Source organism: Lepisosteus oculatus, chromosome 10, assembly GCF_040954835.1.
Source record: "Lepisosteus oculatus isolate fLepOcu1 chromosome 10, fLepOcu1.hap2, whole genome shotgun sequence".
Taxonomy (NCBI): domain Eukaryota; kingdom Metazoa; phylum Chordata; class Actinopteri; order Semionotiformes; family Lepisosteidae; genus Lepisosteus; species Lepisosteus oculatus.
This window is the reverse complement of record NC_090705.1, coordinates 14,010,816-14,037,377: the sequence shown is the minus strand read 5'-3', so window position 1 is coordinate 14,037,377 and position 26,562 is coordinate 14,010,816. Positions and strand designations below refer to the sequence as shown.

The 26,562-nt window shown below is 36.0% G+C and overlaps 1 protein-coding gene across 1 annotated transcript in view; it reads left to right on the top strand.

The window, feature by feature from the left end:
• The window catches only part of LOC102695869 (lysophosphatidylcholine acyltransferase 1), a 71,790-nt gene that overhangs the window by 35,554 nt on the left and 9,674 nt on the right, over window positions 1-26,562 (top strand). Inside the window, exons 3-10 of the mRNA XM_006635933.3 lie at window positions 3,795-4,009; window positions 8,278-8,390; window positions 8,879-8,939; window positions 20,107-20,165; window positions 21,720-21,754; window positions 22,261-22,315; window positions 25,073-25,155; window positions 25,504-25,629. Coding sequence (XP_006635996.1) covers window positions 3,795-4,009; window positions 8,278-8,390; window positions 8,879-8,939; window positions 20,107-20,165; window positions 21,720-21,754; window positions 22,261-22,315; window positions 25,073-25,155; window positions 25,504-25,629 — 747 coding nt within the window. The remainder of the gene's footprint in view (window positions 1-3,794; window positions 4,010-8,277; window positions 8,391-8,878; window positions 8,940-20,106; window positions 20,166-21,719; window positions 21,755-22,260; window positions 22,316-25,072; window positions 25,156-25,503; window positions 25,630-26,562) is intronic.

Here is a 26,562-nt window from a genome sequence, read left to right as displayed (position 1 = left end):
GTGCAGTGTTTGAACTTCTTAGCCTGAGAGCTTGTTTCTCCCAACCCATCAACCATGTATCTATGGATTATCTTTGCAGTGTAGTCTGCCTTGAACCAACATTTAATAACACTATTCAGTATTTTGAAAGTATATCATTCGTTGAAGCTGGAAAGAAGACAACCATGAAATTCAACATCACTTCTAAATGATAGTGCTAAAACACTAAATAAAAGGTTGAGTGCTAATATTTTCCGTGGGGATGTTCCCTTTAAACTGTTACAGGCAAACTGCAAAAGGTAAAAAAAAAAACAATCAGCACATTCCTTTGTATATGCAGTGTTAAGACCTTCTGGTGTTTGGAAAATGAAGAGTTAATATAAAGAAAAATGCTGAACAATAGTAAAGAAACCTTTAGCAGTGTTGTAAGAGGATGTATGTATTGTGCTTATTACTGTAACACAGTGAACTATTTCAGCTATGTTGTGACAGATGATGGTTCTGTAGATTTGTGTTCATGTTAGATGTGCAGCTTGAAATACTGTACTCAGTTAGTGCAGTAGTCTTACATTGCAGTCACAAAATTCCTGTCGTAAATATGGCAAAAATAAATGGTAAAATTTGTATTTTACATCCAGTCCTGGTGCAGTAAAGACTTTTGATGAGATTGTGCTTACTCAACAATTACAAAGCAAGGTTAGAAAATATAAAAGCAGACCTTCAAAGCTTAATTTACCTGTCACATGTGTGTTCAATCTAGAAATTTGCGGGTGCAAAATTACATTGGAACTGAGGGAGAATTTAAGTAGTGAGTATATGCAAGATGAATAGGTGAGTATAGTATAGACAGCGCTAGGGATAACTGTTCTCTGTCTATAATTATTTATTTCTTGACTTTTTTCTTGAAAAAAGTAACTATTTTGAAGTGAAGTAGAGCAGGTTTCCTTAGACTTTGAGTTCCAGTTTACACTTCTACTGATTTAGTGTTATTTAATATTAGTTGTTTATTTAAACGGTCAGTTTAACATCTCATGTTATTTAAGAAGAAAAAGGTAATTACTGTCAAATATCCTTTCCTTGGGTTTAAAGTATAAACCTTATTTTCAAAAAGTACGGCCAAGACTTTATTCTTAATCTCTAAATGGTCTGGATTTATTTGTAGTAACCATTGCAAATGAAACATGGAGTTTTGTTTTCTTTTTTTCTTTTTTTTTAATTTTATTTTTTTTTAAATCATAAAGGCACTTTATCAGACTGAACAGGATACTAGTATATTCAGTTACAGTGTACACTATCACAAAGAATAGAAAAAAGCACATACAGTATGGCAAAGATGGAAGATTCAGATGCACTATAATGGAAAAGAGGAAAAAAAACATTGTTTATTATATAACTGTAAAGCTTTTACCAGATTGACCTTAATATGGTGATTTTTCTGTCAGTGGATTGTTTCCTGTGTTTTAAGGCCAGCTATGAAAATTTGCCAAATGGTACAGTACCTACTATAATTAGGGCTTTGATTTTTCCTTGACATCATGACTTGAGAGGCTTCTAACCTGTAGTTCTGTCATTTACTCCAAAGATCACTATTGGTACTCTGAAATCAGCAGTCATTAGATATTTGGATAAAAACTGTAAGTAATTATATAATTAGAAATTGACATGAGTTTATTGGTACAAATTCCTAAATGGATGCATTTAAAGCAAAATGTTAAATAAAATTAAAACTATTACACTGAATGAGCAAGTGCCACAATACCCACCTGGTGCATTGCCCACTGATTGATACAGCATAAGATCTTTGGACAACTCTCAAAAGATGACAATAGACTGATGTTTAAATACAAGCACCAAATGAAAGGTTATTCTACACATTCGTGAGAGGGAATCCTATAAAAGGTAAAGATATCTTGGAACACTGTTCATGCTGTAATTTAGAAAATACCAGAGGCTTTGATCTCGGTTGATATTCCTCTTGATAAAGTGGATTATCCACTAGCAATTTGCAACAAGCATAATAAATGGTGTGGCAATTCCTACACCTATAGTTCCTAAAAGTCATCTGATAAAGACCTATTTAGTATAGACTGCTATACAAAAGCTACATTAAGTAACTGATCAAAATATCTTGCTGTGTATTTGTGGTTACTGAAAAATCTACAGATATAAAAAATCACTATGTTTTACATATTATTTTATTAGGACAAACGTACCAGTGAACTGGCATTTTTTATAGATACTGTAGATGCAGCAGATACTGTTTATCTGCATTGCAACATGAATTACTCCTTGGTGGCACAGGGCATTATGAAATGTTTAAAGGCATTTGAATTGAATTTTAAAACATAACTATATCTGTTTCATATAATGTTGATTACAGTGACATTCTTAAAGGCTTTTGTTGTCAAATAGAGTACATTTGACAAGTAATGCCAACATAATAGTCTTTGCAAGTAATATATGGGCAATTAATTTCCCAAAATTCTTCAAACTGTAGTCAGCATATTCAGTCCAAAACAACTGTGCAGTTTAGTTTTGGATACCCTCCTGTTGTGATGATGAATGAAAATCTGAAGTGGACAAAGCTGAAAGTATTACTTTGAATTTTTGAGGCTGAAAAATATTTCCCAATTTAACACAAAGGGCTAATTGATATTTGTCATTTGTTACCAGTTCCATGGATGCTGAAAATGTTTATTCATATTACTAGGTTTTTTAACTGCAGCATCAGTCCATGAAGGAAAATCATAGCATTTCAGTTTACAATGAATTAATTTAGCAGTAACGTATAACACACTCAGTGCTTTCTAAAGATAAGATAAGATCACTTTATTAGCCATATACAATTTCTTGCATTAGGAATTTGTCTTTTCGCATACCCCAGCTTGCTCTCCATGAGACACACAGGCACACGGATGGGGAGAGAGAGGCTTGGGGTCAGAGCGCAGGGTCAGCCATTTATACGGTGCCCCTGGAGCAGTTGGGGTTAAGGGCCTTGCTCAGGCCCAACGGAGTAGAATTCCTCTGCCGGCTGTGGGATTTGAACCAGCAACCTTACAGCCACAGGCGCAGATCCTTAGCCACAGAGCCACCACTCCACTTTTCACTGCCAATCATTCAAATGACATTTACAAACTCCTTTGTTAATTTCTTTTTCTTATTTTTACTTTACATTGCTATGACACTCATTTTCTGATTTCTGAAATTTTCATCTCTTAATGCAAAGCAAAACTTATTTTGATGAATCAATATTAACGTGCTTAGTTTGTATGGCCACATTGTAATACTGATTAATAAAATGGAACCTTGATTAAGCGTAAATAGCCATATATGTCACTGTTAATATACATGCTTATTTTTGTTCATTATAATAAAATACATAATTAAGATAGTTAAAGGTTCACAATAGAATGATTGGTTTATAATTGGCTTTAGAAGAAGCTATATCAATGTCTTGTTAGTGAAGGACTAAACTAAAGGTTGGAAAATTACAAAAAATTCCATGCCATAACAATCATTTTTTTTCTGTTGTATTATTTTTATATTGGTAAACAGCCCTTCCCTTTAACAGACGATGTGAAGTTATGTTTTCAATGTGTTGTCACAGCTGTAAATAATAGATTACTAAATGGAAGATACATTTTTATGGGAATTTAATTACATGACTGCTACATGAAGAGAAGAGTCATTTAGCTTTGCTGTTAAAATCCTGGTTTTTGTGTGCTTATCAAATGTTTTTTTTTCTTGTAGTTGCTGTTTATGGTTTTTCACTGATCTAAATCCACATTTTTCCTGTGTCCTTTATCCATGTATAGAGTTGTGGATTTCCTCCTCAGAGCAATAATGAGGGCAATGTGGTTTGCTGGGGGGTTCCACTGGATGACTGTGAAAGGGCGCCAGGCACTGCCTGCTGAGGCTTCCATTTTGACTCTTGCGCCACATTCTTCTTACTTTGATGCCATTCCTGTTACCATGACCATGGCTTCCATTGTAATGAAGGCGGAAAGCAAGGACATTCCAGTTTGGGGCAGTAAGTACCTTTGTTACATATTACTGATTGCATTATTTTGTTGTTTGGAAAATCTGATAATATGTTAGAGATGCCCTGGGGACTATGTTAACTAAAGTACGTTTGGGAGTGCACACCTTTAATATCCCTTAATGCCTTCAGTCTTAGTCAAGTAGATATAGGTTATCGTTAAAAGGTTGTCTATCAACAGCAGGCTGTCAGGAGAGACTTAATTGTGATGAAATGACAAGGCCAGTCAAAAGCTGATATGGCTTTGTTGGTTTTGATAATCCAGTTTGCACACTCCCCTCTTAAACTGCATATAAATCAGAGTCTAGCAATCATATTTTTGTTCATTTAATTGTTAATTTTGAGTGCCACAATAGCAAGGTGGTTATACCATGAAAGAGTAATATTTTAATCTGTGTATTTTAACCTTTTAGACTAGAAATTAGTCCACTTGCTCTTTGAATTCCCAGGGCAGCTGTATTATTGTTGTAATATGGTACTGTACCAAAACTGTGCATAGTATTTTAAATGTGTTCTGGTAAGTGCATTCTATAATTTAACTTTTCTTGATTAAAATATCCTACATGTTTAACTCTGTATCATAGCCCTTTGGCTATTAATCATTTTCCAGTACTAAACAACATCTCCTAAATCATTAATGGCTAGGCTCCTGAATGGTTCAACCATCCAGTAAAGGTGCTAATTCAGAGAGCAGGCTGGCTTCTATGATCCAGACATCACTAGTTTTTAAGCTTTAAGAAATTCTGTAATTCTGCTAATTCTGCTCACCATTAAGTTACGTTCATCGACCAAGTTACAAGGATTGTTTATTTAATTATAAAGAAAAAAAGCCATAAATAAAAGAAGATAAAGACAACATTTGCTTGTGACATTGCATTCTAGAACACTGTAAAAGCAGGAGAATAACTTTATGCACGTGTTTATTTGCTAATGACATACATGCCATTTGTGTTTCTTGTGAATTTTACAAAGGTGCAATTTCTGTGGAATACATAAGAATACTTTTTATTCTCTGTATTACACTATATTAAATTCTCATGATCCCCCGAGGCCCCATTTGTAATGATGTGACAGCATAGGTTATATAAATATTCATATACATAAGTAAAATCTATTCAGTTTGATACTGATTTGCTTAACTAGAATGTTCCTCTTTTTGAAAATTAATAAGACTTCTATTTAAAGTCAAATAGAAGCCAAAGTACTTTAAAAATAATATGTATTTTGCATACAGTCTATTGCTATTTTTTATTCTTTTTTTATTGCTTTATTTTCCCAGGTAAGACAATTGAGAACAAATTCTTATTTACAATGATGACCTCGAGACCCATTTATACAGTAGGGCATCTGATGGCGCAATTTGAGTGAAGTACTTTGCTCAAAGGGACAACAGTACTGTCCCACTCAGAATTAGAACCTGAGTGAAGTGCAGATTCTTTTTGCTAAGTAAAATGCAATCATCACTAACTGTTTAGTTGTTGAAGAAAGCTGTGGGTTCTGTGGCTATCATTTACATTTTTAATAACTTTTAACTTTGGTCTCTTAAATCATGTGCAGAAGCTTCTGAAATGTATTTTAGCAAGAACATTATTGTCAACATCAAGCAACTTAATGCAGGCTCTCTCTCCAGGCTCACAGTAAGTTAATTTATGCTTCACTGTTGCATTCTTGAAAGCATTCTTTAGTAAATACAATATTTTAAATTATATACAGAATTTTACCTCCTTGTGTGATGAAGCACGCAGTGTAGACATTTCCTGGACTTTATACCAAGAAGACTCCCTGCTGATAATCTGCTTCACTAAGTACAGAAATGCTCTTTAGTATCACTCAAAAGATCCATCTGTTAGCCTGTTGGGCAGCAAGCAGTGCCATTTTTAATCATTCGCTTGCGGCAACTATGCTTTCATACAGGAGTAGGTGATGGATCAGTGTCCAGAGTCCAGTGGTCCCATCGCAGTCTCTGGCAGATATTTTATTACTTTTCCAATATGAGAACCTGGTATGAATGCCTTCAACGGCAGTAAATGAAGCTGAATAGAGACAGAAACATGTTTAAGTAAGCCTTCCTACATGTGTGTTTAGCATGTAGGAAATAAGACTATTAATAATATGTTGTTAATAATAAAATCAACCCAACTTGAAGTACTTCAGGCTCAACATTAAGACAAGAACCCAGGGCTACTAGTATGTACTGTACATTAAGAGAACGTGCGTATAGGTCTGAAAATAAAAGGAATGTTTGTATGTGGAGAGCCATATTCAGCCATGTTGTTAAGGAAAACTCCCAGGGATCTTGTAAGAAGTTGCTAGATTAAACTGTGGGAGCACTATTTTTCTACTAAAAAGGCAAAAAAGACTAAATGTCCACAGTTGTTGTTTGGGGCATTTTGGAAGAAAGAATTGTGAACAGTAAATATCCCAGTATTCATATACAATGAGTAAGCCAGGACCATTTTCTTTGGTTGTATATATAGGTACTTCTACCAGATGAATGAATAAGAATCTAGTTTTGCCTTTTACCAAAACATTTTATTTGTGTTTTTAGTGAGGGAGAGTATGTGTACTTCCAAACAAAATTCTTCAAGAGTATCTACCTGACTCACGGTACCACAAATTCACAAGATAATAGTTTTCTGGGTCCATGTGTCTTTCATAGTATTTCTGTCTTTACAAGTAGGAATGCACACAAACAGTACATATTTCCATGTTCCAAGACAGGAACCAACTGTTATCTCACTAAATTACGAGGTAGTATTTTTCATTTATGTAATGTGAGTTCTTCTGTAACCTAAGTTGATTTTGAAGAAAAAAAGTTCAAAATTCGAGGTCTATAGAAAAGCTAAGAGTATTCAAGTAATTGTCTTATAAATAAAACATAGTGAAGAACATAAAGCTTTGAATTATGTGCAGTATCTCCCCGTGCTGCATAGTACTAACAGATCTTTAGATGGATGGATACTTTATTACAGTTTTGAACAAAAATGTACACATTCAGAGTCATAATGAGAAAAATATATCCATTTTAATTTTCTGATTTGTAATTTAGACAAACTATCAATAAAGAGCCCTATAAAATGGTCCTGTATACTGCACAAATTAGATTTTCTTTAAATTACTTTGCTTTTTGAAAAGATTGAAAGGTTCACTATATTCTACATCATTCATACTTCTCATTAAGTTGCAATATTAGGCTTTTTGTTGCAAGTGACCAAGAACTAAATATCCTGTTGAAAAGAACTAAGTTGGAATATCCAGTGATTTGTTGTTCCTTCTAATCTTGGTGTATGTTCATTAGATTTGAGTGTTTAGAGCTATCCAAAGCAGGATATGGACATTGTGTTTGCCTCCATTAGTGTCCATTAGTGTTACTGTTTTTTACAAGAATTTCTCTTACCTTATCTTTTTGTTGTTAGACGTATTTATTTCCCATTCAAATGGTTATTTAAGATTATATATTAGACTGTTATTCAGGTGTATTCCTGTGCTGCAGCAAAACTCCATTTGATTTTAACAACTCCTTCAGTATTCATTGTGATTGCATTTTTCATCAAGTGACGTGATTATTAATTCAGTATGCTATGAAACACAAGAATACTGTGTGGATGAATCTTTTAATTTAATAAATACAAAAATGTGAAGGTGATGTGCCATGAAAGGTGCTTTATGAATGTTTATTATTATTAACACCCAGCAGGTTTATGAAGCCTCTTTGACACTTCTTTTTTGCTTTAAATACTTCTTTAAAGAAGTGTCTTGACAAGATAACATGTGTAACTATTGTCATCATTTCTTCACACAGCCATTTGATTATCCTTATTTTCCTTAAAGTTATTTTGATATTTTATTTGGAATATCCAACACCCGTCATTTTTTCCAATAAATTAAAATGTGCGGTATGTAGCGACTGCATTTTCTCTTATCATGCAAGTGTGATTTTGTTAGGAATTGTCATTGTCAGTTGTAGCACAATTCAGATGTTTTCCCAATTTGCTTCCTGTCAGTGAGCACATAAAAAGGTATGCATTTGCTGTTTTTTTCAAACAAGTATTTTACAAACAAAATACTTTAGCCTGAAAGAATTGCACCTCTCAATACATGCAACAGGAAATAGTATGAAGGATCATAAGTTAAAAAATACTTGTAAGTGACAAAACAGTTCACCTCTCAAGATAATGGCATCTTAACATTAAGTGTTCTTTCTCTGAGCAGAATCCTCTGTGAAAGAATCTTAGGACTTTATTTTCTTTTATCCTCAGCTTTAATCAAGTACATTCGGCCAGTTTTTGTATCCCGGTCTGATCAGGACTCCCGAAGGAAAACTGTGGAGGAGATAAAGAGGAGAGCCCACTCAGGAGGAGAGTGGCCTCAGGTACAATGAACCCCAGATTAGCAGAGCAACAACAGTCTGAAAGTATTGGTCTAACGAACGGTATAGATTTTGGTTAAGAGGAGAATTCCTCAGCACACATTCCCAAACTTTTATTTAGCACTATAAATATTATGATGTCTCCTGCTCCTACTGATAGATGTTGTGGCAAATACAGTACAGTAACTTCTATATACATCTGGTTGTTTTTTAATCATGCTGTGCAACAGAATCAGCTGTGGTTTGTAAATAGAAATATTTCATTCACTCTGTAACAAAATATCCTTACAACTGTATTGTCATAAAATAATTTAAGCACATTTTAATTACAGTGAATGGATACTGTCTTAGACAGAGCTATGAAAGTAAACTGAAATAATACAAAAGTGCTAGCATAATCCATAATCACTTAAATATGTTTTGATGGGTTTTATATTCTTGTGCTTATGTGTCTGAAAGTACAAAATGTCCACTTGATTTGTTTATTCCAGATAATGATATTCCCAGAGGGAACTTGCACCAACAGGTCATGTCTGATCACATTCAAGCCTGGTATGTATTTTACAGCTTTCTGCTGAAATGGCAGATTAGCAAAAGCAACAGAATGATGCCAGTCTCTGATTGAACTCATGCAGAAAAAGTTTTGTTTTGTGTTTTAGCTCAGCTACTGGTTGAAGTACTATCCACAGAGCATCCCAGGCAAAATGACTGGACCATAGTCAAAAAGCTGCTCAAATGCTCTTTTATTTCTTTGTGGAATGTTTATTCTGCTTATCTGGTCAGCCCATACTTTGTTGACCTTTGATTCTGCTTTTCTCATTAACATTTCCTTTCTAAACAACTCCTGATAACCATGAGCAAGCTCATAATTAGATGTTCTGAAAATGTCTCTCAGGATTGAAGTCCTTCATTCTATTAAAAACGGAGGATAGATGAGCCTGTCCAAGATATGCTAAATTTTATGGCCGAGTTCTCATATTCAGAATCTTATTAACTGTGATGGACATTAATAGTCATTCAAATCTTTTTTTATGAAAATGTTGTTTTTGATGTTAGTTCTCAGTTGACCTCAAAGCACGCAATTATGTATATGTATGCTCTGAATATGCATTACTACAAAGACATTAAAGAACTTGAACAGTATTAAATGTAAGGTGTAAATTATGAAAACATTGCCGTTGATCTCAGCTTTATATTTTGTAAATTAAAGGTACTATTCCTCCCATAAAAACGTTCTTCAAATACTAATAACCCAAATTTTGGTTTGACATTGTCTAATGGTTTATAATTTCTGGAGTAATAACCTTAACACACCTGCCCCCTATTGATGGAATTTGGTATGATTTTTTTCATTACTGTTTAAGAGTTATTTAGTTTTGAGTTTTGTATTTTAGTGGGGCTGCATAAATATCAGTAATAAGTAAAAGAAATGTCAAATTAATCTGTTGTAATATATTAATTCATGTATTTCCTTATTACTTATCACTGGCTGTCATGGTATATTCTGATATGTATTATATGCTGTTCAAATGATATTTTATGATATTTTATGACCCAAGCTTGAATCAAAACCAATATGAGAATTAAGGTCAGAAGTATTAGTATTGAAAGACAATATTTGGGAAGCTATGGTTTCTGCCGGAAGTGGTGTTAGTGGGACCAGCGGGAGGGGTGCCTGCCCTGCGGTCTATGTGGGTCCTTATGCCCCAGTATAGTGGCGGAGACACTATACTGTAGTGGGCACCGTCTTTCGGATGAGACGTTAAACCGAGGTCCTGACTCTCAGTGGTCATTAAAGATCCCCGGGCATTTCTCGATAAGAGTAGGGAGTTATCCCTTTGTCTGGGCCCAATTTCCCCCCTCGGCCTTTGCCGTGGCCTCCTAATTGTCCAAATGTATGATTGGCTTGCACTTGCCTTTTGATTTACTGGCACCCCATCCAGTGTGTACCCTGTCTTGTGTTCGTTGCTTGCCGGGTAGGCTCCGGCTTCCCACAACACCGTATGGTATAAAGCTGTTTGGCAAATGACATGACATTATCTTATCTCCCTGGAAGACCTCTTTAAATCAGTTGTTGTGAAGAATAGAAGTAGTAATGAATTTCAAGTCCACGTTTATCTTGTGATAGAGGCTAAAATAAAACAAAATTCAGTACAGCATAACTAAAACAACAGTATTTCAACATCAAAAGAACAGTAAATGAAGAACCCAGGTGTGCCTGAGATAAAAACAAATCACTCAGGTGCTTTACCAATTATGAACATTGACAACATTTCTGAGCCTAACAGTGTTCTTTGTGAAATTATTTACTTAGCATCAAAAGAAACATACCTCTTTATTTGTAGAGGTACAGTGCCATGTAGATTTATTAATATTCCCAATGAAACAAGAACAAAACCGTGCATAACAGAATGAGTTATAGATTAAATACAGTCTTGTTTGCATGTAATACTTCAATTATGATAAAATTGCACAGAGCAAAGTCTTGCTTATTGGAAGAGCAACAGAAACATCAAAAATCATATATATATATAGACGTCCAAAGATTACTGTCCCTTTGGGTCAAAAAAGAAGATAAAACATGGAAGACAGTCAGTAGTACCATGCATCATTATGGTTAAGGCTAGTGTCATGGAAATATAACTATCAAGGAAGCCACAAGAGAGAGTTCTCACCTGAGTAAGGTCTTTATTTCAATATTGCAATATTGGGAGCCCTGCCGCCACTTCGCAAAGTGCAACCAGAGACTCAATTTGTTACAAGCAGTACAGGGTTTTTATAAGACGTTGCGCTGTAAAAAAGTTCAGCACTTGGTCCCTTCTAAAACTTCCCCTTTCTCTAAAAGAAAACAAATTACATCATAGAGCGAGAGAAAAACACTAGATTTGTTATTCAAAGCTTATCAGTTACTTTCAGCTAATTCTAATGACCCAGACAGCATATATTATTTTGGTACATTGTCTTCTAAACTAACCTAAACAGTGTACTTTGTTGACGAACTGTTTTCTAAAATTCTGCACGTACTGTAGCATAGCAGTTATATCCTTGAAATATTATCTAAAAGCACCAATATATTTTTTGTAAAGCTCTCTACATTTTTAAGAATCAATTAACTCATTAGATTTCCACTACAATTCCCTCCTTTTTATTCTTGAAAATGATTAAAAGTTAGATTCTTCATATGGACTCCCAGGAGGCTCCCATACTTCAGATTCTTCCGTTCTTACCAGAACATACTGATGCGCAAACATATTCATTATCATATTGCGAAGCATTGGAATAATACAAGTCGAACAGCAACACAAAAACAGGAAGACAAGTATCACAGCTACTATAATCGGTGTTAGTTACTTAAAGAAAAACATTCCCCCTGGCCCAAACAGTGATGTGATTCTAACCAGGAGAGAAATGGGTGAGGCTGTAGAATGAGGCATTAAAGCACATACATAACAAGATGCATTAAATTTCTTTAACTTTACAGTATGATTTATAAATTTGTACCACAAATTACTCATATCCCCCTCATTATCAGTTTCATTCAGCCAGTTTGTATACAAAGAGGCTTCGCGTTTAGATTCTTCCTCTTTCTGGGCTTCTGGGTGACAGGCTTCCACATAAAAAGGAAAAAGGCTGTGCACATCAGTCCCAAGCATGTGATCCCCATCTATCCCTGTGGAGACATCACTCCTGCTCTTTGCTCAGTTCGTTTGTGACCTTTTTACAGTGGGAAGCATGAATTCAGGGCACCTGGCACGGCCCCCTCCACCTGAGCGAACACCACCTCTTTTTCCTGTCTTTCACCAGAATCCAGTCTCCTTATTCACGCATTAGTTCTTACAGCACAGGTAAATCCCTGTGGGCTGGAGCCCAGCATTTTTCTTAGGGGTTTTTTACAAGATTGGTCAACAGCTGGGTAATAACTCTTAGAAAAATCTACACATTGTTCCACTGCCTCAGCTGTGCCGTTTTGCAGAACAATTCTAGCTAAAGTTGTAAAATTTCTCTTTGGTCCGTTCCTGCAAAACATCTTATTATAAACAAACAAACCATAATAATAATGTGCATCTATGGGAATCACTCCCAAGGGTAACTCCCCTTAAAACTATATTGTTCTACCCATCAGGTTCTGCCACAAGATAAGAGAACCTTTCTCTACATTTTTTTTTTACCTTCATGATCCCTTCAGGGCGTACAGTTAGCACAGAAGCAGCAGCTTTAGTCCACATGTTTTTCAAGCAGGATATTAACAGTATGATCATAATGAATAATACCAGACACACAAATATGTATTGAACCAGAGACCCTCTCCAGGTTCCTAGCACAGACTGTAGCCATGCACCAATGCCCCAATTATCTGGATTATAATTATGATATATATTTTTCTTCATCATAGATGTGCTTTGCTAAGTCATTCATTTGCTAATAATTGTCTAGAATACAAGTACTGTTTAGTCTTTGCTCACCTAAACAGCTGTCTATCACCCTAATAGAGAATGGCCTAAAACTGTGATTATAGCGAGGAGCATACAGTTATTTCCATTTTAATAGATCTGAGTTACACTCAGACTAAAAGCAGGGCTATTTACCCATGCCAATAAACCTAAATAATCACCTCTATCAAAGGGGATTACTCCCATGAGCATCTTTTATAGCAATACAATCCCAACATGAGCTCTGATTATTATTTGTGGCTGATTGATAAAGTATTGATTCCATATCCCCATTTTATCAAAGTAAAACTCATTACACTTAACAGGTACACTGTCGCCCCCCCCTCAGGAAGCTCAACAAACACAGAAACAGTGACAATATAATAATTAATGTTCACTCAGTCTCTGGTGCAGTGGTTCGGTGTCGGCGCAATGCGTAGATCCAGCGATCTCATCCTGTCACTCAGATGGCAGAGTCGATAGTCAGTTGCACTTGATATGGTCCTTCCCAGCAGGGTTGAAACATCTGGCAGGGTATATCTTCCTCACCACACCCACTCGCCAGGTATCAGGTCGTGTCTTCCCTCTACTGGAGGTCTCCAAGTGTCCAGCACCTGTTCACCAGTCCCATGCACCACTTCAATTAACAACCTACAATACTACAATAGAGAATTAGCAAATTCAACAATCCATTAGCCAAATTCATCCCTCTAGGAAGGTTTGTTGATTGGCTTGTGATAATATCAAACAGGCTCTATTACACAGTTCTGTTTGATCCAGCCCGCATTCCATGGCGTTCCTTCAGTCTGATGTCTAGTCGATCTTTTAGAGTTCTGTTCCTTCATTCCACTGTTCCAGCAGACTGAGGGTGATCTCAGTCCATCTCACCCCGAATAATCCAGCCACAGCCTGTCCCTTGATCATAATACAAGCGGTAGGGCAGTGCCCACCGAGGGCTTATCTCCATCATCAAGTCTTTGGTAGACACAGAGGCAGTGACAGCAACCCACTGGGAAAACAGATTATAAGAGCCAAGGTTTCCCTTTACAAATGTAAATTGTAAACATTTGCTACTGCATGAAAGGTTTCTCAGGACCAGGCCTTTTGAGCTGTAGCACCTGCACCTGAACTGTAGTTGAGTTCCTTTGATAAGCATCACATTGAGATACCACATAAGTGGCTACTGCTTCAAACACGGTCCCCACCCAGGTTTGGGTAACCAGCACACCATTTGACTCACACCCAGGTGTCCGACAGAGTGCATTTGTCGAGCTACAAAGGGCATTAGGCTGTGAGGGCATGCAGAGCGTCCAGTGTGCTGGCAGCACCACACTCTTTTCTAACCATGTCCTTTTCTCTGCTTTAGAGGCCTCAGCCTGAATATCCTGTAGCTGTCCCCTTTTCACCAACAGAGGTCTCACAGGGGTCTCAGACTCCTGTTCTACAAGTACTGCTCACCTGACAGCTACATCTGCAAAGTTGTTCCCTCGAGTTACTGGAAACATTTCTTTATTATGTGACTTACACTTTACCACAGCTACTTCAGTCAGCAGCTGCAAAGCTTCTAACAGTTCAGAGACAAACCCAGCATTCTTAACTGGAGTCCCTGCCATGTTGGGGAAATCCCTATTCCTTCACTGCCATCCAAAATTGTGGCATACACCAAATGTATATATAGAGTCTATATAAATTGCTACAATTTTCCATTTAGCATATTTACAAGTTTCAATTAAATCTTTTCATTCGGTCTGCTAGTTCTACACCAGATTATTCACAGTTTATACAGCCAGGCAGGTAGCCTGCACAACACATAAACACGGCCCCTTGGCCACCGCATCAAGGGGTCCTGAATAATAATAACCCACCAGACGATGCCTATCTCCATGCTCCTGTACCAGCACAACAGCTCACAACCCATTTCTTTCACTTACATACAGATTACATACAGATGATCCGTCTGAGGGAATCCAGTCCAGGGCCAGTGCCTGCAAGAAAGCTTGTTTCAAAACATCAAAAACGGTTTCTGCTGCAGGGGTCAAGGCAATTTTGTCTTTAGACTGCACTACCCCCCTTAAACCAATACGTCACTAGACAAGCTCGTTCTGAGAAGGCATTCACCCTGGCTTTATCATGTAATTGGTTTTATACTCCTTTTTCTTCCTCTCAAGATCCAATACTTGGAGTAGCCCGGCCTTATGGATTCCCTCATTAGGTAAAACAATCACAATATCACATAACTCTTTCGAGGTAGTTCACATAAATGCTATTTCATACAGAAATTCCTTATAAAATGCTGCAGTCTGGGCCTAAAATAGGTCTGGGGTGTCCCCAACCCACATCAGTAGTTGAAACTGTACATCTTTACCCAAGCAGACTGTGACAGCTTATATTTGCTTTAAACACAACCCTTGCACTCCTTCTCCTGTAGCCTCCTGTTACCCGTTAGAAAACGTTATATCACATCTTTATGCTGTTTTAGTCTAAAAACAGGACAGCTGTGCTCCTGTGCCCCACAGTTACTGCACACTGTAAGATTATTTCACTTTTATTTAAATCCTGAGATAAATTTAGGAAGGCTACAGAGAAGTTTACTAGATTAAAACTGTTAGTTCACACACGGCTCTCGTTTCAGCTTCTGACAAGTTATTTAATTGTGAAATCAAGCCTCTTTCTTACAATTTCTCCAAAAAACACATTTTTTAGTAACTGCACACCAGCTTATTAGTAGTTTTGTCTTTGAGGTTTTATATCTCGGTATAACATTCAAGTCGCACAATAATTTCGACAAACTGGCGGCTCCCTTTTCTCCTCCTTGGGAGTCTTTTTACCACCCATTTGCAGCGCTCTCACTTCTGCATGCATACTTCGCGAGTTATTAAATCACATCTGTCACTGTTCGTAATATCAGGAAAGCATAGTTGCACTATAGTTGGCAACATCAGGTTTTAACCCACTCAAGTAAATTTGTTTTATTACTGTGGAAGTATCTTCATTCACTTCCTTCTCATCGGCTAACCCCGAGTATACTATCCATAAAGCTATAAACCTTTCTGTAAAATCTGAAAACATCCTCACTTCCTTCTGCTGACATGCTGTTACTTTTCTCTAATCAGTTTTCGGTGGGAAATGCTCTTTCCAAAATCTCCACACTAGTTCCCACCCTTCTCCCAGATTCTCTTTCAAGGCGTTCTATTTCTTCTTTTGCTTTCTCTTTTTCTACATATACAACTTCGTTTCGTTCAGCCATTGCTTTTAGCTTTTCCATCAGGGATTTTTGCGTCTCATCTATGATATTCTGTTGAATTCTCAAATATTCCTCTAAATATTTTTATCCAAATGTTCATACACTTTTCTACATTCCTGTTCAGCCTAAATTCCGTCTGACAGTCAATATTTCTTTTAAGTTTCACTTTGGATTAATCAAACTTTTTTTTTCCCTTCACACCAAACCATTTTCACGTCTCCCACGTGCCCCACGGAATCCCCCAGTCGAGACAAACTGACGAACTATCACAATTCGGGAACACGGACCAGGTTCCAAATCCTGGCTTTAAACACACAGTTGAATCGAGTTACCATTTTCGGCTCTTCTGCGAGTACAGTTCTAGTTACTACCTTCAGCCGTACTGCAGTCGTGTACCAGGATGCAACACCTGGATTTTTTCGCACGGGCAGGGCGAGATGCTATTCCTTCAGCAATCCCTCCTTTTCTTCCCCACCTTCACAAAACAGGCATCTAAAACACATACACCATTAACTCATTTTTCTGTTGTACTCGCTTCAGCTTCAGGAAAACCCTGAACCCACCACAGCAACATGGAGAGGACAAGGGACTTTTTAGAAAAGAGGAGTCCTTACCTCTTTTTAGAAGCGGCCGCCTAACTTTTCCTCTCCATGTCCGTGTGGTTTAATTTAGATAGATACTTCTTCATCATTTGGGTCACGTATCCGCCAATCTGCCTCCTCCTTTTTAGAGGACGTTGTAAACCTTTAGGAACAATATGATCTAGCAACAAGGTTATGTCACTGTAATTAGGCTTAAGACAATCAAGAACAAGGCGCTTGCCTTTCTTCTAAATTCTTTACGATCATCAGGCAATTAAGGAAAAGACTTAACTAATGCAAATAATTCACTAGGAGACCAATGTCAATGTACTGTACATATGCTGGAGTTCCTTCTGGACCTGGAAAAGTGCACATTGGTATTTCACAAACAAGTGGCTCCGGACCGCTTTCTAATTTCGGTGGAGACTTTTTCTTTTTAGTACGCATGGCCATGACTTTAGCTGCAGCTTGCTGTTCTTTAGTTTCAAGACTAGTCTTTTTTTTTAAGCTTCCCATTATTTCTGTGATTCCTCTTTCCATTAAATAAGTTTTCCAATTCATTTTCTTTCATTTCTTCTCCTTCTCTTCTAAGTTTCCCCTTCTTCAGGAAACTTCTTTTTCCTAATTCAACTTTCCTCTGTCCATTCTGATTCACTTACAAAGATCCTTCATAGTTATGGGCTAATTATCATATATAAATTATGTGCAAGTTCCCTTACACCTATTACCCTAGCTTTACAGTTCATGAACATATTTTTTTTCCCTAACCCAGGCTATAATTGTTTCTCCGAATTTGTCGTACATGTACTTTTGCTGGACTGCTCGGTCCCATTTTCGTCTTTGAATTTTAATTTCCCATTTTTACCGATCGGTGCCTTACTTAGAACCTTATCATATTAACTACTCCGCAGAGCAAAAACCACACGTCTGTGTTAAGATAAGTTCTTTATATGAGTCCCAGACTCATCAAACCCGCGTGAGAACACCCCTGTGGCTCGCTTCTCAAACTATTAATTTTAAAGGATCACTTACTGACGTCAGACAGCTGCCAATTCTCCAGACGCGTCTCTGGAAGGATAAACAGTTTATCCTCCGAGGTTCGTCCAATTTGCTAAAATTGTCCGGGTCCGGATGGAGTTTCAGCAGCCGTTCGCGTTCAGGTTTGTGATCCCGGACGAGCCCCCAAACTGTCATGGAAATATAACTATCAAGGAAGCCACAAGAGAGAGTTCTCACCTGAGTAAGGTCTTTATTTCAATATTGCAATATTGGGAGCCCTGCCGCCACTTCGCAAAGTGCAACCAGAGACTCAATTTGTTACAAGCAGTACAGGGTTTTTATAAGACGTTGCGCTGTAAAAAAGTTCAGCACTTGGTCCCTTCTAAAACTTCCCCTTTCTCTAAAAGAAAACAAATTACATCATAGAGCGAGAGAAAAACACTAGATTTGTTATTCAAAGCTTATCAGTTACTTTCAGCTAATTCTAATGACCCAGACAGCATATATTATTTTGGTACATTGTCTTCTAAACTAACCTAAACAGTGTACTTTGTTGACGAACTGTTTTCTAAAATTCTGCACGTACTGTAGCATAGCAGTTATATCCTTGAAATATTATCTAAAAGCACCAATATATTTTTTGTAAAGCTCTCTACATTTTTAAGAATCAATTAACTCATTAGATTTCCACTACACTAGACATCTATGAGAAAACTGCTGACATTGTTTGAACTGGACAAACTAGGGAATGGCTATGAAGGAATCTACTACAATTGTGTACTTTTCACTGTAGTGTCCATTATTAAGCAATTTAAGGCTTCTAGCATAGTGGCAGCCTTTCCAGGAACAGAACGCAGCTATTTGAAATCTCCAGTGTAGACTGCTATCTTCACTTAGCAAACTGTTGAAAACTGCTATTTGACGTTCCCTGCATGAATGTGATCTTTGTAGCCAGGTTGCAAGGATCATACCTCTCATAGTAGTAGTAGGGCAAACTACTAAAAGAGGCAAATCGAATTTCCAATATACATCTGACCAACAGTTCGATTCATGTCTAATGTTAAGATGAAAAATTATTTTTTTGAATATGCTCATTGGCATTATGTTTGGTGTAAAAATAATGAAGCACATATCCACACTGAAATATGGCCGGGGATCTGTTATTTTTTATGTTATTTTGCATGGATGGGTTCTGGAGCCCTTGTTAAGGTAGGCAGAATCAAGGATTCCAGCATATTCTCATGTGACAGTGATCCAAACCATGAATCCAACAAACAAATGATTAACTACGTACAAATTAATGATCTTGGTTATCCATCTCAAACCAGATCTTCAGATCTGAATGAAGAAAAACAAACACAAGAAGGCAGTTTAAAAATGGAAACCAAAGAGTCTGAAGGAATTACTCTAGGAAGGTAGAAATGAAGTCATCAGTAGTGCACTGGTTTGCCTGTACAACTGTCCATCAAACTATTTAGTGACCAGACCAGTCCTTCTTCAGGGATTTTAAAGAATCCTGGTAGTGATCATAGGTCTAATGAGAAAGAGAGTTAAGTAATCTGTGCCCAGATTTATCTTAATTTCTGCATGTACATAATTTCTTTTTGTAAGGCTGGACTGATTAAGAGAGACTGCAAAATGAAAAGCTCTAGATATTTAGGCCTAGTCCTGTACTCACCAACCCGTGACAACTAAATGTTTGTCTTTGCTCTTTCACTTCATCTTATATAGCCTACATGTATACACGATTCTTTACTGGAATATATTTTTTCGTCGGACACCAACTCCCCTACAAAAGTTTGAATTTATCATAATAAACAATGACGTTTTTTTTCTATTAGTATTGGTGTGTATATCCTAAAACCCTTTTAACCTTTCTTTTGAATATATGCAAATAACTATTCAAAACATTTAGCCAAGTCCAGACCACTTTGGCTTTGAAGTTTTTCAGTAGGTGTAAGCATGTTTTGACTGTGCTTCATTTCAACTGGTGGTTCACAGCATTGCTTAACTGTGACGACACACCCAAAAGGTAGTGACTGGGTATCAAGTAGGGCAAGAGACAGTGCTTTGTAAGTTTTTTATTAGAAGCATAGCATGTCTTTTTCCCTCCCTCATTTGCATTATATAATTTGCATTTCAGATGAGCAGTATTTATCATGGAGATAATATGTAAACTCTAAAGATGTGTTCAATAATATGGCAAATTATTTAAAGAATCACTTTAGAAAAAGATAAAAAAGGAAACAGTTTATTGAGTTAAAAAGTCAATAAAATCTTGCCATGACGTCATAGCTACTGTGAGTATTCTGGTATGCTTGGCATAAGGTTGGACCTACTATTAAACACATTCTTTTGCCCTTCCTTATCTGGATGTATTTGCTTTGTTCACTTTGTTTTGGCACTTCATTTTATGGTTAAAGTGGCAGCTTGTTGAATGCTGATAATATCTGTCTTGTTTGCAGGAGCTTTCATTCCTGCAGTGCCTGTGCAGCCTGTGGTGCTCCGCTACCCCAACAAAATGGTAAGAGCCCCCTGCTGTGCTGGCTGCTGGGGCGCTGGACACATGATTTATTAATTACGCAATCCATGATGATGGATGGCAATTTCTTGGTTTACAGCAGATTTGCAGAGCGCTAATGATGTAAGGTAACATCTTGCAAGAAAAGTGATGTATGTGTGATTAAAATATGTACATTTTTAATGTGATGTGGCTGTTTGTACTTAAATATAGAAAGACAGTTTTTCCCTTCTTCCCAAAACAGAGAGAGATTAAATAGTCTTCTGCTGTCTCTGTGTGGCTTAAACCTGATTTCCCTGCTGCTGGATGAATAATGAATGTGCGGCTGTTGTTTCATTTCAATTTCCTAGAAACACATGTGCGAGTGAGACCTCTTAGTCTCAAATACACATACCTTGAAAGTGTGCCTGCGTCTTGTTTCCACCTGCATTAATTCCTGACACTGTGGATTAGTGCATGCAATGGCAAAAATAAAATGTAACATCAAAATGCTTTGTTTCTGTCTTACTCTTTCTAATACTGTTTTAACTTGAAGAACACCATGTTTTTTTCCAATTTCAAGTAGAGAATTTGTGTTCAGCTACTGATCATTCCCAAAAAAGGTTATTATAAACTGTTGTACTGATTTACATATTAATCCTTAAAACAAAGGTAACTAATGATGTGTATTTTGAAGCACAATCTAGCTCAAATTTTGTGGTACACTAAACCATAGTAAAAGTCCACTGCTTCCTGTATTAATCTCTTGTGTACTGATTCAATTGATTTTTATATAAGGGAGTGTTCACAGAAGCAAAGAAAACTAACACATATATTATTGTGGCAAGTGTTTGTTTCACTGTCTTTAGTATAGCTTTCCTAGGAGCTTTCAAATTGTGATGGAAGAAGAGTTTAAAAAAAACTGCATATTTATTTTTGTATCTGCTTCACTTGAACTTCAGTTTCATACATAAGTCTTACTGTTTTTAAATGGCTAAGTGAATAGTTTCCCTGACTTCATTAAATTGAATACAACTTGATCACAACAATCATAACATTTACAGGATAATGTATCTATAACTAAAAATTACCAGTAAGGTGATATGTACTGTACTCAGTATGCACTGCGTGACATAAGTTATGGATGATGTTATGAATGTTAATGAAGCACTAATGTGAATTAACTTCTATGAATTCACAATTAGTAAATAATTGTTTTAGTGAACTGGCTTATTGGAACTGATTATAATGTATATGTTTAAGTACTGTAAACAATCCCATCTCATAAAATTGAGGTGATAAGTAGGATTGGGTGTGCAAAAATTAATAGTCTGAATTATTGTATTAGGATTTTTAGATAAACCTACCTTTTCGGTATAATTTTCTTTTTAATGACATATATAAATGAATTTCCTCAAGCAAATGCTGCCCCTTATAAGCTTTTTGGAAATGCATAGTCAGAACTGCAATACATGACATGACTCCTTTTTTCTGTTTTTCAATCGTCAGTATTTACGCAATGCAGTTATTTGATTATGGGGTTAAAATCAGACATTTCCTTCTGCATCTTTATTGCAGGATACAATTACATGGACTTGGCAAGGGCCTGGAGCGTAAGTGTGTTTGTTTCTTACTGTATTATAAACCACCAGAATCATTGCTAATCGGGAGAGAAATTTAATGTGAATTAAATCTATGTACCTAAATCTAAATCCATGCAATCCAGTCACCACAATTTGTCTGCTATTGCTAAAATTGTAGAAAGTGAAACGGCTTTTTTGTAGACTTTGGACTTGCCTATGTTCAACTGTGTAATTTTGTCATGTGTAAAAGCATAGCCATTCATGTTCAAATCTGTTTAGTGCTTTTGAGGACATATGAGTTGCCTTATTGTAAACATTACAGAATCCTAAACAAGATCTTAATCTGATTATTAAAAATAATATAGAAACTAATATTAAAACAATATGTTGTAATGATATTGGATTTTTAAAATATTTTTTGTTGTTTATTCTGTTGTTTATAAACGGTTTCCTCAAAATAATCTTGAATAAAAAGTAGATGAACTTGGTGCACATCAAGTATATTTTGATCTGTTCTCCTGGTGTTTTTTGTTTAGATTCAAAATTCTGTGGCTCACCCTGTGCCAGTTACACAATGTTGTGGAAATTGAGGTAAGAAAAATGCCGACTTCATATTTTTATTGTGATGTTGATAAGATACAGAATCAGAAATATTTGTCTTACGTTTTCTTTATGCAAGCTTTAAGTATAACATAAAGAGCTAACATTATATGCTTGTATATTTCTGCTTGTGTGTGTTAGTATAGTTTAAACTTCCATGAGAATAATGCACTAGATTGAAAATCTTTTCAATTAAGTTTCAGATTTGCTTAATATAAGGCCTTTTGATTTGGAATGGCAAAATGTAATAGTGGGTAATATTTAGAAACATTACCTAATTACAGTAGATGCAGAATACAATTATAACACAAGGAAGGAAAATAACTAAAGTCAAAAGGCAATTAAAATATTACAAGTTAAAAAATCAAAGTAAAATCCTAAAAACATTTATACATAGAAATACATACATTCTTGGGAACAGATGAATGCACCACAACTAATTTTCTAATTTTCTAAGTCCGCTTCCATACTGTAAATTGAAATTGACAGAAGCAAAATAATACCTTTATTACAGAAGCTGCAGAACAAATAACTGCTGTAAGCCATTTTAAATAATACAAAATGATTAATCAGATTTATTGAGTTAAATTGTAAAGTTGTTGAGATTTAAATGTGAGGGTCCTTGGGTTATTGAATTCTTAAAATGATTATTTTATTTGTTTATTTTATTTATTTTTTTATTTATGTTGTCTTTACAATTAGTTGGTTATGCATAACTTGTTCACGTTTTTTTTTTTAAATCCGAATCTTCATTTGTTGATTTATATTGTTTCTCTAGTCATTTAGTAATGTCATTTTCATTTTTAAGGAATCTAAAAGTGAGTTTTTTTATCGATTTTCTTATTTACAAATTCAAAGTTCAACTTGTGCTGCAGCCCACATCAGCTCGAGGAGGATCAATGCCTCTGGCCCACACCCCTCAGTAAGGTCAAGTCATTGAGTCCTAAAAGACTGACAGGAGGTCACTCATGGCTTTGTGGTGCACCTGCTCAGTAGAGGCATGTTCATTTGAATACACACAAGCTGATTTTCCCTCCCTAATGTGGTAGTGAAAATGCCAGCTTTGCACATCTGACAGGTTAGGAGCAAGACTTGTAACTTGGCATGGCTATAACAAAAACTAAATAGATCCCTTAACTCATTCATCCCCTGGGGCAACACATAGCATGCCTTTTGACACCCAGACGTTCATACTTTGTTGGAAATCCCTATCTTTGGGGTTACCTGTCAAATGAATTGGAGATCTGAGCCAAGAAAGTCTAAGATTTAAGTTGTGTAAGATGTTTTGATCTGCGATATAGCTTTTCAAAATCCGTCTAATAATATCAGATCATCATCCTAAAATCATAAAAAGATCATAATCTCACCTTCAACATACCACAGGAGTTAGGCGGTTTTTAAATGATCATTGACATGCTTGATAATCATGCTTTGCATGCTACTATTGTTCTGAGTTTTTCTAATTTATTAATTCATTCATTTTGCACCAAGAGATTCAGTGACACAAGTTGAGATTCACAGTGGTTTACATCCGTTTTAAAGAGTTTTCATTGATGTATTCCAAAATAAATCAAAATAGCAACTTGAAGCCAACTAAAAAATCTTCATGCACATACTCTGTGACATACTGGGATTGATGATTTCATAGCTTCCAGTGCTACAGAAGAACAAAAGACACAATTTTCACAGGAGGCAAAAATGATAGTTGTGCTTCAAAATTGCAAGCCAGTAGGTTGCAAATCAAATCATATAGCAAATAAGTTGTACTACTAGCTCATGGTGGTAAATTTTATATAAACCATCTGAAAATTACACAATTAAAGACTCAAAATAGATTTTTTTAGAAGATGCTTTACCTATCCTGTCAAGATGTTTTGGTTTTCAAGGTTGTGAGTATTCCTAAATCCATGATGCTGGTGAATTTCTGCAATCACTCCTTGAACAACAGATAAGAGTTTGCTATCATTTTAAAAAATGTTAAATATAAAGCTATAAGTGCTTAAAATCGAATTCTTTATGCATTCATATAAAGAGCTAATATTGACTCTTAGCTTGAATGAATAAATTAATGAATAAAAAGTTTTTTCAACAAAAGCACTGAAAAACTATGTTGAGTGTACTCTTCAGAAAGTTGTTTGTGAATCGCTAAATTTCTGTAATGATTAATGAAAATAGGAATTCTGCCAAGAAGTAAAAAGCTTGTGTAAGATAAATAGAAATAGTTGTTTCTAGATTATCTTTAAATAGTTCAATGTTAAATAAGGCATGAACTTCCATGTTTATATACATGTTAATTTGACAACACTACTTACTGGTACTTGTGAATAGGGCCAATGAAATCCATCACATGTTTCTCTATTTAAATGCTCTCATGCAACATATATTTAATATATGTGGAAGTCAGTGTACAAAACAGCTCTTTTAAAGCAGTATGCCTTAAGCTGGAAAAGGTTGGGAAAACACTGCTGCAAAATTTGGTCTACAAAGAAATTCAAATTATCATTTTTTTATTCAGGCTGGATTTCTGTTTGGTTAACTCAAGCCTCTGACTTGACAGGGTGTTCTCCTCTACGCCATGGTTGCCAGCTCTCACATTATGAGATAAAGTTGGGTTTTTGGCTATATTAAATGAGCAGAGCCCAAAGTAAAACATTTGCATGCCTGGTTTTAAATTCCTAGTAATTTAAACCCCGATTTATATTTGGTAATTACAAGTCATTTCTATACTTTATTTCTTTTTTGATTTAGTACCTACCAATCTACACTCCTTCTGAAGAGGAGAAGAAGAATCCTGCTTTATTTGCGAACAATGTGAGGAGTGTGATGGCAAAGTAAGTCACATGCAGAAATTTAGATTTGCCCTTTTCTGCATTAGCAGATGCAGAGATCTAATCACTAGGTATTTTCCTCTTACATTCCTCGAAATGATCTCACAGATGTCCACCTTGCCTTTTTACTCAGCACATTTTCTGTGATTTTTTGTAAATGGTTATTTACTTAATGTAATATAGTGTATGGCTGAATACATTGTGGAGACATTTGTTCCAGTAAGTGCATTTGTGGGTACTGCAGTATGTATTTTTTGTTTTGATTAATGATGACCTCTTATAGTACTCCTGTGTTGGAATTGGAAAGCCAATGTTGTCTTTTGGTATTATTATGGGGATGTTTTGATTCAGGGCTTTGGAGGTTCCTGTTACAGATTACTCATTTGAGGACTGCCAGCTAGCCATGGCTGAAGGCCAATTCAGACTTCCAGTGGACACATGCCTCTTAGAATTTGCAAAACTCGTTAGAAGACTGGGGTAAGTATATCTTTCAAAAACACTTTAAGATGTGTCTTTTAGGTCACAAGGCTTGGTCATTTGCATTTAGAGTTGGGTTCCACATTGATAAGAAAATGATAGCTTCAATAAGACGTTCATAATAAGGGTCATAATATATGTTTTGTGTACTGGAAAGTTATTTTTAATTTGCTCCCCAGCCAACCTTTAATTGATGTATAAAACACACTTAAATAAACGTCCTGATCTCAGTTCATTTCAGTTTGTCATATGCACAGGTGCAATGAAATGGCTTATTTGCATGTATGCTCCAATACAAAGACATTAAAGGAGTCACCAAAAACTTAAACACCGAATAGCAGAGGCAACAACAACAAATTAAATAACATGCCATTGGAAAAAAAAGTCAGACAAGCAGTGTCAGGAAAAAAAAATCAGTGTGAACCAGTGGTAGGGGTAGAGTTCAGTAATCTGACAGCTTGTGGGAAGAAGCTGTCTCTGAATCTGGAAGTTTGTGCTTTTATTCTCCTATAATGCTTACCAGAGGGAAGGGGAGAGAAAAGTGAGAAAAAAAGTGAGATCTGTGGGTTTCAAGGGGATGATGTCTCGCTGGTAAAGATGTTGTCTTTGATAGGTAGTGACTCACCTGGGTGAACACTTATGCAATCCATATATCTTAGTCTTATATTTTTCATTCCTGACATTCCGCTACTTTCCCCTACAAAAGTGTTCAGTTTGAGCATTTTAAGGTTTGCTTTAAAATAATGTCAGTAAAGGTATATCATTTGTTTGAAATTCAACAAAATGAGATATCATTGGAAGAAGGTGAATACTTTTGTAAGGTACTGTATATGTAAAACAGTAATATATTTTCATGAATAACTGAGCATATGTCAGGAAGACAGTGTAACCAGTATAGGACCTCTAGTGCTGTGATTTAGTGGATTACAGTTT